Source organism: Sciurus carolinensis, chromosome 2, assembly GCF_902686445.1.
Source record: "Sciurus carolinensis chromosome 2, mSciCar1.2, whole genome shotgun sequence".
Taxonomy (NCBI): domain Eukaryota; kingdom Metazoa; phylum Chordata; class Mammalia; order Rodentia; family Sciuridae; genus Sciurus; species Sciurus carolinensis.
In genome coordinates this window covers 55,483,605-55,503,893 of record NC_062214.1, presented here as the reverse complement: position 1 = coordinate 55,503,893, position 20,289 = coordinate 55,483,605, and the positions used below count along the sequence as shown (strand labels likewise).

At 37.6% G+C, this 20,289-nt stretch overlaps 1 protein-coding gene across 4 annotated transcripts in view; it reads left to right on the top strand.

The window, feature by feature from the left end:
• Positions 1-20,289, top strand: part of Fanci (FA complementation group I) — a 74,403-nt gene that overhangs the window by 52,804 nt on the left and 1,310 nt on the right. For 2 of the 4 annotated variants that reach the window (XM_047538672.1, XM_047538671.1), the window contains exons 19-37: positions 339-407; positions 2,113-2,214; positions 3,332-3,502; positions 3,583-3,704; positions 4,225-4,389; positions 4,935-5,114; positions 9,869-10,035; positions 10,357-10,442; positions 11,283-11,399; positions 12,932-12,983; positions 13,769-13,896; positions 13,995-14,063; positions 14,255-14,348; positions 14,658-14,845; positions 15,683-15,736; positions 15,816-15,875; positions 18,247-18,318; positions 19,205-19,300; positions 19,722-19,829. In XM_047538672.1, coding sequence (XP_047394628.1) covers positions 339-407; positions 2,113-2,214; positions 3,332-3,502; positions 3,583-3,704; positions 4,225-4,389; positions 4,935-5,114; positions 9,869-10,035; positions 10,357-10,442; positions 11,283-11,399; positions 12,932-12,983; positions 13,769-13,896; positions 13,995-14,063; positions 14,255-14,348; positions 14,658-14,845; positions 15,683-15,736; positions 15,816-15,875; positions 18,247-18,318; positions 19,205-19,300; positions 19,722-19,829 — 2,100 coding nt within the window. The remainder of the gene's footprint in view (positions 1-338; positions 408-2,112; positions 2,215-3,331; positions 3,503-3,582; positions 3,705-4,224; positions 4,390-4,934; positions 5,115-9,868; positions 10,036-10,356; positions 10,443-11,282; positions 11,400-12,931; positions 12,984-13,768; positions 13,897-13,994; positions 14,064-14,254; positions 14,349-14,657; positions 14,846-15,682; positions 15,737-15,815; positions 15,876-18,246; positions 18,319-19,204; positions 19,301-19,721; positions 19,830-20,289) is intronic. The other 2 variants (XM_047538673.1, XM_047538675.1) reach the window with 2 other exon arrangements.

The following is a 20,289-nucleotide window of genomic DNA, read 5'->3' as shown; positions in this document are numbered from 1 at the left end:
CAGCAACTTATTCAGGCCCTAAGCAACTCAGTGAGACCCTGTCTCTAAATAAAATGTAAAAAATGCCTGGGGATATGGCTCAGTGGTTAAGTGCCCCTGGGCAGTGGTACCAAAAAAAAAAAGTGAGGATTATGGTGAGATTATTAGCCCTGTTATTGGCAATAAAATATCTCTTAGTGTAAACAGATAATCTAAATTTTCTAAACCGTTTTCCCTCTAGCTAACAGAGTTTTTATCTTTATCAAAGAACTAAGAGTAGGATAAAAATAGTATTTTAAAATTATGATTGTTTAAAACACTAGTATTTCTGTTAAAGAGATTATTCTCTGGTGCTCTAGGGGTTCTATGATGTTCTTCGAAGGAACTCTCAACTGGCTAATTCAATCATGCAGACTCTGCTCTCACAGGTAAAATATATTTGTACATAATACAGAGAAACCAGTGAGACTTTGAAAAGCAAGTGAATTTTTCTAGACTTTTCAAAACAAAGAATAATTCCCAACTAATAAAATGGTATGTTGTGCTGGGTGGCCTGTGGTATATCATGCTATTCTGGGTTTTATGTCAATTACCACTTACTATCTGCCAAATTGTTGCCATCTAACTGTTATCCCTGTGAATTAGCTATCTACATCCTAAGTCTGAGACCTTTTGTAGAACCATTTACAAATGCTGTCATTACCTGTATCTATTATGTTTTATTTCTGAAAGAAAGAAGAAATCTACAGTAAATATAGCACAATGTTGACATCTGTTCAATCCAAGTGACACATACATAGATATCTGTTAGGTTATTTTCTGTACTTTTCAGTTAAAAAAATGTTTTAAAATTATGAAATATTTCAAAGGACCATCAAGATGAGAAGAATTCAGGTGGAAAATACCTGGTGTAAATAAGACCTTTTTGCTCTCAACATTAATTAAGCACTGATTTGAATCTTTAATAGCTTTGTTAAGATATAAGTCGTATGCCAGTAATTTTTTTTTGTGGTGCTGCTGGAGATTAAACCCAGGGCCTTGTGCATTCAAGGCAAGCACTCTACCAGCTGAGCTATATCCCCAGCTCTGCCAGTAATTTTTATTGTTTTTTTACCAGGAGGGTTCTTAGAGACCCTTAGTCCATCATTTTGGTAGAAAGTAACCATGTGTATTTGCTTGCTAGCTCTCTCTCATTGTTTTGTGATAACTCTGAAGAAGCTCCTTTTGAAATTAAGTTCTCAGATGTATAATTGGAAGGTCCTTTGCTATTAAAAAAAGCTTTTCATTGTGCCTTCCTATTGATCCTGTATAAAACATAGGTCCTGATTAATAATGTCTTTCAAATTATAATGATCAATCTGTGTTCACACATTTAACAGAAATATAAAATACGTTTGAAGGCAGTGCTTCACAATTGAGGTTAAAATACAGATTTCAAAAGGAAAAAAATGAATACTGGCCAACATTTTTTTCAGTTCTACTATATGCCAAGTAGTGCTTAAACTCTTTACATCCGTTGTCATGTTTAATCCTTATATAGCATTTGTATTAACAACTATACTCTTTTTCAAATGAGGAACCAAGGTATAGAGAACTTTATCAAAATCAGTAATAAGTACTGGTACTGGTATTTTGGACTTAGCTCATCTGAAAACTCTAGAGCCTATAATCTTAACTACCACACTCTACTGAAAATGCTAATTTCCTATGCAAGTTTAGGAATTGGTGTGAGGGAGTGTGCTGGAAGTGAAATAGGAAAGTTGCCTCTTATTAGTATTGTGCCTGAAGCAAGAGCCAAAGGATCTAGGTGAGCCAAAGCAATATAAATTTTGCTATACTGTTCTTCAGACACTTGAGAAATGTGTCTTAGAAGGCATTAGATATGAAATAACCTTTAGCTTGACCAGTTTAAAAAAAGTGTAAAGTAACTGGGCATGGTGTTACATGCCTGTAAACTCCTGGACAAGTTAAAGTCCAGCCTTAACAATGTAGTGGACCGTTTCTCAAAATAAAAAAGAACTGAGGTTGTAGCTCAGTGGTAAAGTGTCCCTGAATTCAATCCCTAGTACCCCAAAAAAAGTGAAAAAAGTATTCATGAACAGTGATGACCTTTTTTCCCCTTGCTGTACACAGTTAAAACAGTTCTATGAGCCAAAACCTGATGTGCTGCCTCCTCTGAAATTAGAAGCTTGTATTCTGACCCAAGGAGATCAGGTCTCTCTACAAGAACCATTGGTGAGATTTTTATTCCTCCTACAACTATTATTTTTACTGGTAACAATAGGATTGATCTTCAGAAAGAGATTACTTTCCTTGTGGAGCTTTCTTCCTAATTCTTCCAATGAATTTTTACTCTGAAATCTTCCCTGGTTATCACTGCTAAATGCCAGGCATGGTGGTACATGCCTGTAATCCCAGGGACTCCAGAGACTGAGGCAGGAGGATTGCCAAGTTCGAGGCCAGCCTCAGCAACTTACCAAGACCCTGTCTCAGAATAAAATTTTTAAAAAAGTATTGGGATGTGATTCAGTGGTTAAGTGGGTTCAATCCCCAATACCCGAATAAATAAATAATTTCTGACCCATTAGCACCTTGTATCTATTAGTAAAATAACTTCAAGTTAGCACTTTGCTAAATCATGGCATCTACCACTTTAAGTAACATCTTATCTTTGATTATGTACATTAAATAAATGTATTTAAATACTTATATTTTAGAATGGAGATGTCACCTGGGAGTTGATGAATCCAGGGACCTGCTTAGTTGTAGAGAATATATGGTTTAGGTTAACCTAGTTTGGCACTCTGTCAGACTTTCAGAGGAGCTAGGGCAGGTGCATTGTTTTTCTTGTTACCTGGCATCACAAAGACATAAAAGGACAAAAATTAAAATTTCCTGTCCCAAAGACCTAGAAATCTTGGCAGTGGGGAGGTGAGTCTTTCTGTTGTCAAAACCTGTCTTGGTATGCCTTTTGTTCCCAGCCTAGGATGCTTCCTCAACATAAACCTCTTATGTTTAGGACAGCCTATGGGACTCAAAGGAATTAGAAACCATTTAACTTCACAAACTGGCTCCAGGGGTTTTTCTGTCAAACTAAAGACAACATATCTAATGTTGCATTCTGAAATATCAGCTACTTATGAGACCAGTTTAAGAAAGGTTTCTAAAACACTGCCTGTTATTTCAGTTAAGTTTTCCCAGTTTTCTAAATTCAGATATACTTAATTTGTAATGCCAACAAATAACTTACTTAAGCTTTCTAAAGAATTATTTACTGAATATCAGTAGTGTCTCGGGTTATCCCTTAACACTCAAGAATATGATTTGCTTATTTATTTGTGTTCTTCTGCAGGATTATCTGCTGTGTTGTATTCAGCATTGTTTGGCCTGGTATAAGAGTAGAGTGATGCCCCTGCATCAGGGAGACGAGGAGGAAGAAGAGGGATTCTACCAAGAACTAGATGATATATTGGAGTCTATTACTAATAGAATGATTAAGAGTGAGCTAGAAGACTTTGAACTGGTAATGACTAAGTCCTCCGTGTATTGAATAATCTAGTTATTAATAAGTTAGCATATTAATATTTATCTTATGTTTTTTAGGATAAATCAGCAGATTTTTCTCAGAGCACTGGTGTTGGTATCAAAAATAATATCTCCGCATTTCTTGTGATGGGAGTTTGTGAGGTTCTAATAGAATATAATTTCTCCATAAGTAATTTTAGGTAAGGTATTACTATAACTCCATTTGTAGTTTGATGAATATATTATGAATATTAGAACAAATGAATATGATTTTTTTTTTTTTTAACTCTTAGCACTGTTAAGCCCTAAACAGACCACAGACTATAATATCTTTTAAACAGAAGCCTAACCTAGCCTAAGACCAAACTACTTTCTTTCTGTCAGAGAACACTAAAGGATATGCTAGTCAGGAATGTTGTCTTCTAACAGGTTTTCATTTATTCAAAACTCCCCAGACCTTGAACTCAAGTACTCCCCATTTTAATAGAAAAATTTATTTGTGCTAGTATTAGACTTTAATGCTCTGCTTTGACATAGTATTAATAAGGGGGAATGGGACCTAGATAGATGAATGTGAGTGAGAATGCTGTTAATGAAGGTCCAGTCGTTTAGACTGTTATGTCTAAAATATGACAGTTTAAGAAGCATTGTGATTTCCTTATTGTTCTTTGTAGCATCAGGCCATAATAATCCTGATGTTTGTCTGTTCCTTCTACACAGTAAGAATAAGTTCGAGGAGGTTCTGAGCTTATTCATGTGTTACAAGAAACTCTCTGACATCCTTAGCGAAAAAGCTGGTAAAGGCAAAGCTAAAATGACCAACAAAACAAATGATAGTTTTTTGTCCATGAAATTTGTGTCTGATCTTCTTACTGCTCTTTTCAGGTAAGGTTCTACTTGAGTGTGTAAAGATAGCAGCCCAGTAAAGATAATACTGCCTGTGCAGGTTCACTTGTACAATTAGATTCACAAATATTGCTATGTATACAGTAAGAAATGTAAGAAGCTTGAAATGAAAGCTGGACAGTCACAAGTAGGCATTTTAAAGAGGTGCTTCAAATTATTAAAAAGCAGAAACAGTGGACCAATAAGAGGGATGAATTCCAACAGTATTGTAAGAAAATCTACGAACGAAGGCTGAACACAGCATATCAAAGGGAAAAAAGAAAAAAAAACTGAAAAAAATCAAAGGCACAACAAAAATAAATGAAAAACTTAGACATTTAAATTTTATCAAATTAAGGATTCCAGGAGGGAGAGAAAATCGACAACACTAAGAATGATTGTAAAAGAACAGCCATGGCATAACTCTAGCAAAGGCTTCGTAGACTCTGTCATTTAAAGGTCCTGTCCTGAATAGTCCCTAGGAAGCCTAATTGCAGATTCCAGTAGCAAAAGAGGAATCTTTTTCCCCTGCTCTCTTTCTCTAGGGATAGTACCCAAAGTCATGAAGAGAGCCTGTCAGTTCTGAGGTCCAACAATGAGTTTATGCGCTATGCAGTGAATGTTGCTCTGCAGAAGGTGCAGCAACTAAAAGAAATGGGACATGTCAGTGGCCCTGATGGCCAAAACCCAGACAAGATCTTTCAGAACCTCTGTGACATAACTCGGTAAGCCACTCTCACCCTCAGAAACTTGTTGACTTACTTACCTGTGCTAGATTCTTCAAGAGAGGAAATTGGGAATGTGAATGAAGGTGATTTGAGGTGGGGCATACCTTAAGAGTTGGGGTTGGGGTTCCCCCCCCCCAATCCTGCTTTGGTATAGGTTGTTAGTTGCATAAAATAGAGGGAAGGATATTATTAAATGATGAATAGATGATTTCATCAGGGATGGAAATTTAGCTCAGTGGTAAAGTGCTTGGCCTAGCCTGCTTAAGGTGCAAGATTCCTTCCCAAGCACAGCCGAAACAAACAAAAATGATTCATTAAGTAGGCATAATAATTCTAAATGTACATGTTCCTGACAAAGATCCAGAATACATAGAGGGGAAAAAAATAAACTGATAAAACTGAAGACAAATTCTTTTTTTTTTTTTTTTTTTTTTTTTTTCGTGTGGTGCTGGGGATCGAACCCAGGGATCTGTGCTTGCAAGGCAAGCACTTTACCAACTGAGCTATCTCCCCAACCCTGAAGACAAATTCTTTATCAGCTGTTTCTCAGTAATGAGCAAGACTAGTAGATAGAAAATCAGGAGGTAAAAGACCTTAACAACACTGTCTTCCAGTTTGACTTAATTGACCTAGATCACTGAGCAACAGCTTCTAAGCACACAGTCTTTTTATATACACATGAAATAGTCACAAAGATGTACTTTGGACTGTAAAACAAATCAGAAACTTTTAAAAATAGAGATCAGTTTGTTCTCTAACTACACAGAACTAAAAAAAGAAGTAACAGAGATAATGGGATAATCCCCTTATTTGAAAATTAAATGTACTTCTAAATAACCCCTAGTCAAAGGTCAAATGGAAAGTCATAAGGGAAATTAGAAAATATCTTTGAAGGGTAATAATGAATATGTAGCATATAAAATGTGTAATCCAGCTAAAGTACGGTTAGGTAGGTTTTTTTGGTACCAGAAATTGAACCCAGGGAGGTTCAACCATTGAGCCACATCCCCAGCCCTTTTATTTTTTGTATTTTGAGACAGGGTCTCCCCAGGTTGCTTAGGGCCTCCCTGATTGCTGAGGCTGTCTTTGAACTTGGGATCCTCCTGCACTGCTGGAATTATAGGCATGTGCCACTGCGCTCAGTTTAGGTAGAAACTTTTTGCAGTGTTTTAAAAAAAAACTCATCTACATAAAACTCATCATACATCTTATACACTAAGAAAATAGGAAAAAAAGTAAATTAGAATGAAAGTAAGCAGAAGGAAGAAAATAATAATGACAGGCACAATCATTGACAATGAAAATGAAAATGAGAAAAATGAAAGAAAACTATTTTTTGTGAGATGAGTAAATTTAATAAACCTTAGCCAGACTAGTCAGGATGAGAGAAGATGTAAAATACCAAAAAATACCAAAAGTGAGGGTAAGGGGACATCGCTGTTGATCCTACAGCTGTTAAAAATTAAAAACTGCATAACCCATGTGATCCTACATTATGTATAATCAGAAAAATGAGAAGTTGCACTCCATTTATTTATGATCTAGCAAAATGTATAAATGCATTCTGTTGAACAAATTAGAATAAAATTTTTAAAAATTGATAACAGCTGCTTAATGAGTTAAACTTAATGAGTCGAATGGCCAAATATCTTGAAAACTCCCTCAAGAAGCTATAGATAACATGAGTAAATCCAACTTCTACAAAAGAATCTGAACTTGGGGTTCAAAATGTTCTCTCAAGCTGGGTGTGGTTGGACACATCCAGGATCCCAGGAGCTCAGGAGCCTGAGACAGGAGGATCGAGAGTTCAAAGCCAGCCTCAACAAAAGCGAGGCACTAAGCAACTCAGTGAGACCCTGTCGCTAAATAAAATTTAAAACTGGGGATGTGGCTCAGTAATTGTGCTCCTGAGTTCAATCTGCAGTAACCCCACCCCCCACCCCCCCTTTTTTTTCCCCCTCTTAAAACATTAGGCTAGCCGGGTGCAGTGGTGCACACCTGTACCTATAATCCCAGCACCTTGGGAGGATCACAAATTCAAGGTCTGCCTCAGCAATTTAGCGAGGCCCTTAGAGCTTAGTGAGATTCTGTCTCAAAATACAAAATAACAAGGGCTATCACTGGCTCAGTGGTTAAGTGCCTCTGGGTTCATTCCCTAATACCAAAAAAAAGAACAGCCACTAGGCCATATTTAAGGAAAAAATAATACCAATTCTGTACAAACTCTTCCAGAAAATAGAAGAGAGAGGACATGTTCTCATTTGATGAGACTAATAGTATACTGATATACTGATACCAAACCCCCAAAAAATACATTGTGAGGAAAAAAAGATTATGTGCAGATGAAGTTCCCTTATGAATGTAGATGCAAAAATGATTAGCAAATTAAATTTAATAGTGCGAAGAATAATATATCATAATTAGGTGGAAATGCAGTGTTGGTTAAATAAACCACCCAATGTAATTCATATATCAAACTGAAGGATAAAACTATGGATAATCTCAATAGGTATAGAAAATTAGAATTCAATGTAAATTCATGATAAAAATCTCAGAAAACTAGGAATAAAATAATTTTTTCAGTTCAGTAAAGGGAATTTACAAAAACCCTACAGTTAACATCTTATTTAATGATGACAAGACTGAATACTTTTTTCTTCCCTTGTACTTTTATCACTACTATTTAACATAGATCCTAGCCAGTGCAATAAGGCAGAAAAAAGAAATAAAAGCCATCCAAACTGGGAAGAAATGATACTGTCATTCATAGGCAATTAACATCTCTAAAAAATTCAAGAGTTTTTTAAAAGCTGTTAGATCTAACCTAAGTATATTTAACAAGGTTGAGAATATAAGTTTAATATAAAAATGTTTTAATTTACACACCAGCAGTAAATAATTGGAAGTGGAAATTTTAAAAACTTTATACTAGCATCACAATATGGGGACTGCTTAGCAATAAATCTAATAAACATGCAATACTTCTATGATGAAAACTATAATAAACATTAATGAGAAATCTAGAAGACACAAGTAAATGGAAAGATATACATTGTATATGAATAAAAGATTTGATACTGACATATAAATTCAACACTAACCCCGTCAAAATTCTATGGAGGGGAAGGTGGGTGTGTAGCTTAGTAGTACAGTACCTGCTTAGCATACAGAGAACCAAGGTTCAATCCTCAGCAACCCCCTCAGATTAAAAACTCTTAACCAAGGTTTATTGTAAGAATTGACAGTGATTCTAAAATTTATGTGGAAAAGTAAAGGATCTAGAATGAACCTTTCTCCATTTCTCATACTATGTTTAAAAAATGTAACTTGAAATGAAATGGATTAGATACTTAAATATAAACGAAAATTATAAAACCTTTAGAAGAAAACATAAGAGAAAAACCCAGTGACCTTTTGTAGGCAAAGATTTCTTGGCTGTAATACAAAAGCACAATCCATAAAATTAAGAAATACTCTTAATTCTGTTTTCCAAAAACTGTAAGTGAAAAGACAAGCCACAGGTAAAGAGAAAATATTTACAAAATACGTTTGATGAAGGATTGATATCCAGAATTATTTGAAGAATTCTCAAACTCAGTATAATAAGAAACAGCTACATTTAAAAATGGTTAAGAGACTGGGGATATAGCACTGGTTAAGCATTTGCCTAGCATCATAAAATCCTGGGTTCAATCCCCATCATCATCTCTACCACCCCACTTGACCCTGCTGGGGTGGAGGGTAGAAAGTAAAAAGATGGGTAAACATTTGCACAGACACTTTACCCAAAATATTGTAGACATCACAGATAAGCACACAAATAGGCATGGCCTTTAGATAAATGTACATCAAAGTCATAGTGAAATATCACTTAATGAAATGTCTAAAATTAAGAGATTGACCATATCAAAGTGTGTACAGTGTTTTTGGGAGTTTAGAATTGTATAGCCACTTTGGAAAACAGTGTGACAGTTACTTCAAAAGTTAAGTACATACCAGGCACTGTGGCACATGCCTGTAATTCCACTGACTCATGAGGCTGAAGCAGGAGATTGCAAGTTCAAGGCCAGCCTCAGCAATGCCGTGAGTCCCTAAGCAACTTAGTGAGACCCTGTCTCAAAATAAAAAGGAATGGAGATGTGGCTTAGTGGTTAAGCACCTCTGGGTTCAATCCCTGGTAGCAAGAAAAAAGAAAAGTTAGGTACATACCTACCATATGATCTACCTAACCTGCTATGTATTAAAGCAGCTATTTATATAAAGGCTGGCACACAAAGATTCATAGCAGCTTTATTTGTAACAGCAAACTGTGTAAAGAATCCCAGTGTTCCTCAGTTGATGAACTGTGATATATCCACACAATGTAATACTGCTCAGCTGAAAAACAGAACAAGCTACTAATACGTGCAACATAGGTGAATCTCAAAAGCATATGCTGGGTTAACAAAGCCAGAATTGAAAGGTTATATGTTGAATGATGCTACTTTTATATATTTTGTAAAAACTCAAACTGTAGGAACAGAAAATCATATCAGTAGTTGCTTGGTAATGGGCAGAGAATGTTGGCTACCAAAGGGCACAGGGAACTTTTGGAGTGATGGAAATGCTCTGATTGTGAGATTTCACACCTGTATAAGCTTTTAAAAGTCCATAGAACTGTTCACTTCCAGGACATAAAGTTTACTGTGTGTAAATTTACTTTAATGATCCAGTCTTTAAAAGTGATCTATCACACCTTCCACTTTCATCAGAGTCTTGCTGTGGAGATACATTTCAATCCCTACTTCAGTGGAAGAGTCAGCAAAGAAAGAGAAAGGAAAGAGCATCTCACTGCTGTGCTTGGAGGGCTTGCAGAAGATATTCAGTGCCGTGCAACAGTTCTATCAGCCCAAGATCCAGCAGTTCCTCAGGGCACTAGGTGGGCATTTCATTGTCAATAAATTGCTTGTTCTAGGTTTTTTCTCCTTACCTGTGCTCCTTAATTGTATTTGTTCACCTACCAGAGGACGCCTGAGAGCAGTTCTGATGTTGAGAAGTGAAGACTGGTAGATTCAGGATCACACTTAATGGGTTACACTTAAATAGCAACTGGAAAATAGAACGTAAAAAATTTGAAGAATTTTAGAAATACACTTAAGTCTGCCTCCAGACTTTTTTGACTGTCTTAACTTTTAGCTATTTAAGGGCCAACACAGAATGAATCACCTTCAGAGCAGATAGAGTTCTTTTCTGTTTCTAGATGTCACAGATCAGGAAGGAGATGAGGGAGAAGATGCAGATGTCAGTGTCACTCAAAGAGCAGCTTTCCAGATCCGGCAGTTTCAGGTGAGAAGCTGTTGTATTGGGCTGAGGGTTCTTAGAAAGGGCAGAATGTGAACAAATAGAATAGGAGGTTTTTCTGGTCACTGAAGCAATGCAACAGTTCTTAACATGAAAGATAATACATTCAAAAGAATCCTAATGGGGATGTGTATTTTATCCAAACCACTCCTATCTGTTGCCTCCGAGAACCACTGTTTGAGGTGACAAGAAGAGACAACTCAGGTATTATGTTTTTCATTTTTGAGTCTATGGTATGGTCATGCTTTGTCAGATTACATAAAGAATGGACAGTGGAACTTGTTAGTTTCTAATGCATTGTTGTCAAACTATCAAGATGTTCTATCATAAGGATTTCATTTATTTAACACATTTTAAATTTCCTTCTGTGTGTTAGGAACTACTGTTGGGGATACAGCAGGGAACAAAAAAAATGAAAAATTCATGTCCTCATGAAGCTTACATTGTGGTAGAGAAAGGCAAACAAAAAGTATATATAATATTTCAGTTAGAAGGTCTGTAGGGAATGCTGGGTTTAGGACTTGGTCTAAACCTGAGTTTAGTGGATAGGCTTCAGGGAGATGAGAACCGCCAGAAATTATAAGCTGTTTGTTCCTAATGTACATTTGATGGGAAGCTGGAGAGGAAAGAGTCCATAGTTTTCAAGAGGTTTCTCAGGTTTATAGTTGAAAACAGGTTTAGTACAAGTTCATTTTCAGATTTTGTCCTCTTGGAATTTTGGTAGCTTTAGATTCTGTCAAAGTCTTAGGAATGCCTGACAAGATGTCTCTTCTCCCTGATTGGAATGTATCTGCTAATGTTTCTGTGCACATTTTTCTTCCTCAGAGGTCCTTGTTGAATTTACTTAGCAGTGAAGAGGAAGAGTTTAATAGCAAAGAAGCCCTCCTCCTAGTCAGTATTCTTTTCAACTTGTCCAAGCTACTGGAGCCCTCCTCTCCTCAGGTACGAGCACTGCTTGTTCAACCCCATTTACCAGCCTTCAGAAGGCAAGGAGTGTTGCATAGTAAAAGATATCTCCTAATATCCTCTTGAAGTCTAGCTTATTGTAAATATATTTAATTCTCCACTCAAGTTAATAAAACTATAAGATGTATTTTCCTACATAGTATTTCTACCATAACATGCTGCCATGTAAGGATAAGATCGTACTTTCGTTTGGTCAAAGGTAAACTGTAAACACTATAGAAAAAAACTCACAACATCTTTGATGTCTTCAACATTCTTAATCTGCGTTCTTCCCCAGTCTTGGTGTTTCTCTTTTCTAAATTGAAAAGTATTATGAAGAAGGTAGCTGACATTCAGCAACTAGATTTCTCAGCACTTACCTGGTACTGAGTTTGGGGAGAATTCAACAAAGGATGATTAAGTCAGAATAGTGTGGCCATAGACACAAAGCAGAAAGCATTCTGATAGATAGGTTGTGTGTATATATATGTGAATGTGCCCACATATACTTAGAATTGTGCCCCCATATGAGTGTGTGTGCACACATGCTTATATACACACACAGAGTAAGAAAGGCCACATTTTTGGTCTCAATCAGGAGTAATTTCCCTAGGATGGTAAAGAGCATCCCCAGAAGCTAGGGGATCCTGTGTGCTCCTACTACATCTTTTTCCTGATCTGCAAAAAGAGTCCTTTCCTCTCTTTTTTTTCTTCCTTTGTTCTGCTTTATTCTAACCTCCTTTGACCTTTTGACTCCTAAGAACTAATTCTTGTATTCTTATGGTCAGGTCCTCACTGTTCCACACATCTCTATTAGCCTGATGTCCTTAAAGATGTCCGAAGTGTGTAGGCCCAGGAAGGAAAAGGAGAGATCTCAGTGACAGCATGGTGTGGGCAGAGGAAGCTTCAGATACAAGGATTCAGGGCTGGGATGTAGCTCAGCAACAAAGCTTTTGCCTCACATTGACAAAGCCCTAGGTTCAAGCCCCAGTTCTAAAAGAGAAAAGGAGAAAAAAAAACCTACCAAAAAATAAGAAGATTAAAAACAACAACCACCACCCAGATACAAGGACTCAGACCCATTCCTTGGGACCTTTGGCCCTTAATGAGGGCATAAATGTTGAGAATTAAATCATATACCATCTTAGAATCAATATCAATAGTTATAATTTTGCTGTGAGCAGTGGCACATGCCTATAATCCCAGTAATTCAAGAGACTGAGACAGGAGGATCACAAGTTCAAGGCCAGCCTAAGCATCTTAGTAAAACCCTATCTCCAAATAAATAAATAAAAAGGACTGGGTATGTACCTTGGTGGTAAAGTGCCCCTGGGTTCATTCCCCAGTACCAAAAGAAATATTTGTAGTTTTGGACTTTCTTTATGTTGTTCTTAGACTACCACTTTAGATCCATGTACATATTTTGGCAGGGATTTCAAGCTTAGACTTGGAAAGGACTAGGACTCTTCTGTTCTGACAGCACCTATTATTAGGATATTTCTTTAATATCTGATTGACTTCTCATTTAGTTTGTACAGGTGTTATCCTGGACATCTAAGATTTGCAAGGAAAATAGCCGGGGTAAGTTTTCCTGCTACATTACCTAAAGGCTTTATGTAGAATCATCATCACCAAATTAGTATTTAGAAAAGATTCCCCATTACTTGTTGACCAGACTATAGAGCAGATGGACCTCTCATTTAATGCTGGTGGAGGTGTAAATTGGTATGGCCACTCTAGAAAACTGGCAATATCTAATTATATATCTAATTACAAAATTAAACATGTCTATGACCCAGCAATTCCATTCCTTAAGAAATTTGTGGAAGAAATTTCCATGAAGCACTGTTTTAATAGGTGAAAACAAACCTAAGTGTTCATTGACAGAATGAATAAAGGAACTGTGATATAGCCACACAGTGGAATATTGTGCAGCAGTGAGAATGAACTAACTATACCTACTGACAACAGCATGAAGAGGGTTATACAAACATAAAGGGGAACAAAAGAGCCAGATGGTGTATAAGTCAATTTAGATCAAGTTAAGAATTACACAGAAGTAATCTGTGATGTTAAAACCATGATAGTAATTTGCTTGGTGGGGTGCCCAAGAGAGGGGTCTTGATCTGAGTGCTTTTTACCCAGTGATTTAGACTAGTGATAGGAAATGTTTTCCTTTTTGGACATATGAATAAAAGGGCCTAGTTGTGGAGCTATTTGGTTGGAGTGTGTGCAGCACTGGGATTGTTGGTTGCGGCTTGGACATGACAAGCCACATGTTCTGATTAGGCATGTGTGCACACTCACACAAAGGACCTGACTGGGTTATAACTTACCTTTAAATTGTCTTTCCTTCATACTCCTAGAGGATGCCTCGTTTTGCAAGAGCTTGATGAACTTACTCTTTAGCCTGCATGTTTTATATAAGAGTCCTGTCACCCTGCTACGTGACCTGTCCCAAGATATCCATGGGCAACTTGGAGACATAGACCAAGTACTATAGCAAACTTTCAGTATAACAACCTGTGTGGGGATGGAGGTCAAGGGATCATCATTACTGCCATTAGATCTTACTTACTTTTCCCTCTCTAGGATGTAGAAGTGGAAAAAACAAATCACTTTGCAATGGTGAATTTGAGAACAGCTGCCCCTACTATCTGTGTAAGTGTTGATCCCATTCCATGGGAAATAGCTTTTAAATAGCCTTGTCATTCATCAATGACTTCATGTGAAGAGTCATTTGTAGTGGCTTTTGTTAGGAGGCCAGTAACCCACCTGTAGAAGCCATGTTTATTGTATCACCCCAGCAGCTGTGTGCAGTGAACCATGCCAGGCATTTTTTTCTTCCACAGTTACTTGTTCTGAGTCAGGCTGAGAAAGTCCTAGAAGAAGTAGACTGGCTGATCACCAAGCGTAAGGGACAAGTGAGCCAAGAAACACTGTCAGGTAAGATGACTTCAGGTGAGTTCTAGGAATGTGACAAAAGCAAAGCCAGCCAAAATCTAATTTGGACCACTGTGTAAAGTGGAGCCCTTAAGCTAAATCTCCTATTTTTTTCACTTGTTTTTGAGGTAGACTTCTGATACGATGAAGGTGGTAATAGTTTATGACAGACTGAGTCGATTCACTCTGCAGAATGAATGCTCATTTCTGTGCCAGCTTTCTAACTAATGGTATTTAGTTGATTTCTAGTTTGTCTTTACTATTAGCTAGAAAATAAGACTGGTTGAAATATGCCAATTTCGTTACCCACAGCAGAAGCTTCTTCTCAAGCAATTCCACAAAATAATCCTGCTGAGAAAGCCATCATCATACAACTGGGAACTCTGCTAACATTTTTCCATGAGTTGGTACAGACAGCCCTGCCATCAGGCAGCTGTGTGGACACACTGTTAAAGGACCTGTGCAAAATGTACACTATCCTTACAGCTCTTGTCAGATATGTGAGTAGCCAAGATACCATCAGATCACCTCAACCATTCTATCCCAGCTAGCCAGGAAGTAACACTGGGGCAGCTGCCCACTACTGTAGGATGCCCCTAAACAGAGCTCTTGCCCTTACCTTTGCAAGTCATGGTTTCACTTTAGTTTTGTCAGTAGGTCGCAGGTGTCTCCACAGGCCTTGGGAAAACACTTGATAGCATAATTGTAAATTTTATTTTCAAAGGTCCTTATTTCCTTGGTTATGTGAAGTTTTTGGCACCTGATAGAAAGTGAATGCTCTTTCAAAGAAACTTTTCTTGCTCTTGCAGTATTCTGGTCCTCAACAGATTAAGAAGGTTATAAGAATAAGGTAGTTTAGTTTTATCAACAATCTATACTAAGTACTTAGAAAGGCACAGACAACTTTTCTTTTTTTTAAAGGCCTACCATCCCATATTGTACCAGCAGTGTAGTCATGTCTGAAAATATGTAGTTCTAGCTAATGTTGTGGCTACTAAGCTGCTATTAGTAGAAATACTGAGAACCTCTTTTTATTGGCATTTTTTAAAGACTAAATAACCAAGTCCCTGGTTTTCTAGATGCAGGGACTCTCAGCCTGAAGTATTTTTGAAGCAGTAAACTGACCAGGTCAGAAACAAACCCTCCATTGTTTGTTATCTGGGAAGCTTTGGAACTTGGAAGGAGGAGGAATGGAAGCCTTGTGTCTTGGTTTCTTGATGAATTTTATTTTTTTACTTCTCTAGTAAGGGTGATTAGTCACACTCCATAGGCTTACTGTAAGTCACCTGGTAGTTTCATTGTGTAGTGTACTAAATCTAGGAACCTTTTTTTATTAGTATCTCCAGGTGTGTCGGAGCTCTGGAGGAATTCCAAAAAATATGGAAAAGCTGGTAAGTTGAAAATGACTTTCCTATGAATAGGGGAAGCATTTTATTGCTTTGGTTACATTGGTTTCCTTCTGTGCTGCAGGTGAAGCTGTCTGGTTCTCATCTGACTCCCTTGTGTTATTCTTTCATTTCTTACGTACAGGTAAGTGACTCAGAGGCAGTACCAAAATAGGTTTTAAAGAAAAGGCTCCTTATGTTCCCAGGGGGCTGCTTGGTCATCTGAGTTGTTTCTTTTCTACTTACCATAAGGCAGAAGTGCTCATGTGAGACCAATCCAAGAATTGGGGGCTTTGCAGCAAGATATTTATTCAAACCAAGGAAATAAGTTTAGAGAAAGAAAGCTTTTGATATGCTAGCATTTGGAGGAGGGAAGAAACAAGCATGCCTTGGCTCAGTTACTTGGTTCATTTCTGTGTGATTGCCATGCTGTTAGGTATCTTTTTGAAATGTGAGCAAAGTAGCTGCACGCAGGCTGAGATTTGGTGGTGTTTGTGGGAAGGGACTTTTTCTTTGATTTGTCCAGACCCCTTTTGTTCCCCCTCCAAATTAATAAAGTAATAGGCTCCTTCAGGGAGAAGTGGATCATCTGATCCTAGGTACCAGCAGATTCTTGTAGTACTTGAATTTCTTTAACTCTTTCGTTAAACCAGAGTTTTTAACCTTACCACTATCAACATGTTGGACCAGATAATGCTTTGTTGTGGAGCCCGTTCTGTGCATTTGAGGATGATTAGCAGTATCTCTGACTCTACCTGTCAGATGCCAGTAGCAGATTCCCCCTAGTTGTGACAAATAAAAATGTGTCCAGAAATTGCCTAGTGTCCTTAAGGTGCAAAATTACCTATTTGGGAACCATTGATTTATGCAAAAGTAATGGGAGGCTTCCTAAGGCCACTTAGTCTCTGCAGTATAAATATATTGTAGGGCTGTTACTGATCTTTAAAGAATCAGAATGGATTTACCAAGTTTCAATCTCAAGATTCTAGAACCCTTTATTAAAGCAATGGATTTTGACTTTTGGGTGGGGGGCGGTGGCACTGGACATTTAAGGCCTTATGCATGCTAGGCAAGTGCTTTACCACTGAGCCACATCCCCAACCCCAGATTTCACACTTGATAGTGATGTTTCACTTGATTACTGCCCCCACATCACAGGCACAACACCCTTGTATGGATACCTTGCCTCATTATGTATATTATTTTACCTTCTCCTTCCCCTGACCATGGTCTGTCATGTCAGTTTATCTGAAGGAGTTCCCAGAAACGTGCTGATATTGAGACTCTGTAACTTTGCCTTTGTACCAGTTTTTTGATCTGTATCAGGAATACAACATCTGTTTTGCCATACAGTCTATAGCCTCTCATCAAGCCATACAGCTAGTCTTTATCTCACCCATATTCTTGCAGGCATACTTTCTCAAACTTCATGCCTATAAATTTTTATGTGGGTGCCATTCTGTCAAACAAATCTGTTGTCTCAAGAGGATGTATCCCTCTGTTCTTAAAATTGGAGTTTTGAGTTCTCCCATTGCCAGGTCTTAAAGACACCTATAAAGCCACATTTCTGGAAGTACCCTGTAGAGACTGAGGTAGTCATAATTTTTTTTTAAAAAAAAGGATTCTGTGAGAAATATTCCTACCATATTCGTCTTAATGAATTCATAGTGTGCATTAGCATATTAAAGGTGCTGAGAGGTCCAAGGGTATGTTCAGTAGTAGTTTCCAAATCTATTCAAGAACATTTTTTTAAGTAATAAACATTACCATTTAGAAGAATCGTGTTCTAAATGACAGCCAGGGAGACACTGCTATTAGGCCACATTTACCACCCCTTATAATTTAAAAGTCACTTTATCTGTTCATTTTATTACAATAGATTACATTTGCCGTTCCTTGTGCCTTTCATGTTAAGCTCTCTTCATGTTTCACCTCATTCATCCTACTATACTTTGTGATCAGTAGTTATCCCTAAATTAAAGAGGTTATTTGAAATACTCAAGAACAGACAGCTAGTAAGAGGCAGAGCTGAAAATTGACCCCAGCTAGTTTGACTGCAGTACATGTTTGACATCTGGTGATGACCTCTAAGTGGGAATAGTACTTGCCCCTGGAATAGTCTCCTTAACTTCCTTTCCTTTATAAAGAAAGACACCCTTTTAGAATCAGCTGCCCACCATGAAATGCCTATTCCTGCTACCACCTTAACACTTCCCATTTTAATCATCCTTTTGTACCTTCACCAGTTCCTTGGCTGGCCTAGTACAGAAATGGCTGTCCTGCCTTCAGTTTCCATGTGCCAGCTCCAAGAGCAGAACAATGGAAGAGCCATATTAAGATTATATAAAGCATCACAAAAATTTCTGCGTCTTCCAGCATTTGTTACACAGATAATCCTGTTCACCCCAACTCATTCCCCAGAGTCTATTGAAATTACCTTTTAGGAAAATTACCACTAATCTTTAGTTCTACAGAAAAATCTGTAGGAATGAGAGTATGTGTTTCTATTTCTTTAGAATAAGAAGGGTAACAACCTGAAATATACAGGAGAGAAGAAAAAGGAGAAAACTGCTGTTGCCACTGCCATGGTAAGCTGCTGACATGGCTTTAAATTGTTTTTAGGAAAAGTTGGTAAGTGCAAAAGGTGCTCCCTAAGAGATCAATAAGAATTGGGGAGGGTGCAGGAAATTGAGTATCCAGTACCTTGCCAGCCAAGGCAAAAATGAGTACAAACTCTCAAGGGAACAGAGCTACTTAATTTTTGTGATCCACACACTCTGGTGTAACAGTTCCACTTTTAAGATAGAGAAATTGTAAAGACTTAGGTACAGGATGGTTCTCACCACATTTTTTGTAAGAGGGCAGTATTGAACTATAACTAAGAAATCCATTAATGGGGACTAGCTAAATAGGCTATAGTTCATTTATACTGGAGAATACTATGTAGACATAAATACAAATCAATGTTCAGCTATAAAAATTATCTAAGTTAAAAAAGAAAAAATTTGTGTAGTGTATTTGTGGTTTGAAACATTATGTATATACCTTAAGATTAACATTTGAAAACATGCTATAATTCAGATTGAGGGAACAGTGAAAAATTCATTTCCCAGCAGTGAAAATTCATTTGCAGGAAGAAGGAATTGGAGCTGGTGCTAGCATATACTCATTGTTTCAGGAATATGAAGTAGACCGTTTGTGCAAATAGTCCTGCCAATCTTTAGGTAACAAGTATCTAGGGATTATAATTGGAAAGATTCAGTGCAATCTCTTGGCATTTAAATCTTCTGAGACTAAACTGCTACAAATAGTCTATCGGTATTCTAAAATACTGTTCTGTAAGTAAAATAGCAATTTATCGAATGATAGACTAGTTTTCCTTCAAAGCCATGTGCAGTTCTGCAAATGGCAGTTATAGAGGAAAATTTCAAAAACCATCAAACCTGAAATCTTTCTTGTGTTCTTTGCCCTTAGGCCAGAGTTCTTCGGGAAACCAAGCCAATCCCCAATCTCATCTTTGCCATTGAACAGTATGAAAAATTCCTGATTCATCTTTCTAAAAAGTCTAAGGTAAACATACTATTGTTTGTTACCATTTACATTTATTCTGTTGAGGGGATCTGGCAAACAAACTGCATAACTGCAGTGGAGGAAAAATTGGTACTAGGATTCATTCCTGTTCTTTGCTCTGCTCTGATGGCCCAAATGGAGACATTGTATAGGAAACTGATGAGACAGCAAGTCAAAGGATATGTGCTTATTGTTTTTCACTGCATAATCATCAGATTTTATGCCAGTTTTCTTTTTGGTAAAACAGTGGGGTGTGAGCATTACTTGAAACTTTTTTTGGTGGTACTGGGGGTTGAACCCACCAGGAATACGTTACAACTGAACTACAATCCTAACCCCTTTTTTAATACTTAAAAATAGGTCCTGCCAAGATAGCTTAAACCATGAATATAATAGCCTTGTGCTTATAATCCTGTCACAGGTGAACCTTATGCAGCACATGAAGCTCAGCACCTCAAGAGACTTCAAGATCAAAGGAAACATCCTGGACATGGTTCTTGGAGAGGATGTGGAGGATGAAAGTGAAGAGGTCAGTAGCCACCCCTGCCTGGAGCACAGCAAGCCCCACCAACCCTTCCTGACTGGCAGTAGCCTGTCTGGGGACAGCCACATATTATTGGGAGAGCAGCAAGCAGAAGACTGAGAAAAGGCTAAGAAGTGGTCAGGCAAAGGTGAAAGCTCAGGAATCTCAAGAGAGGGGCTAGAAGCAACAAAATCCTGTTAAGTTGACCAGATTGCCTAACTTTTTTTCTTTCAATACTGAGGACTGAACCCAAGGGAGTTTTCCCAATGAGCTACATTTCAGCCATTGTTTTTTTGAGACAGGGTCTTGCTGTACTGCCCAGGCTGGCCTGAAACTTGTGATCCTCCTGCCTTAGTCACCTCAGTCACTGGGATGGATTACAGGAGTGTACCAAACATCCAGTTCACACTTGAATAACCTTTTTGGTAGACATTTCCAGGAAGGGGATGGTGATATCAGTCTCTCA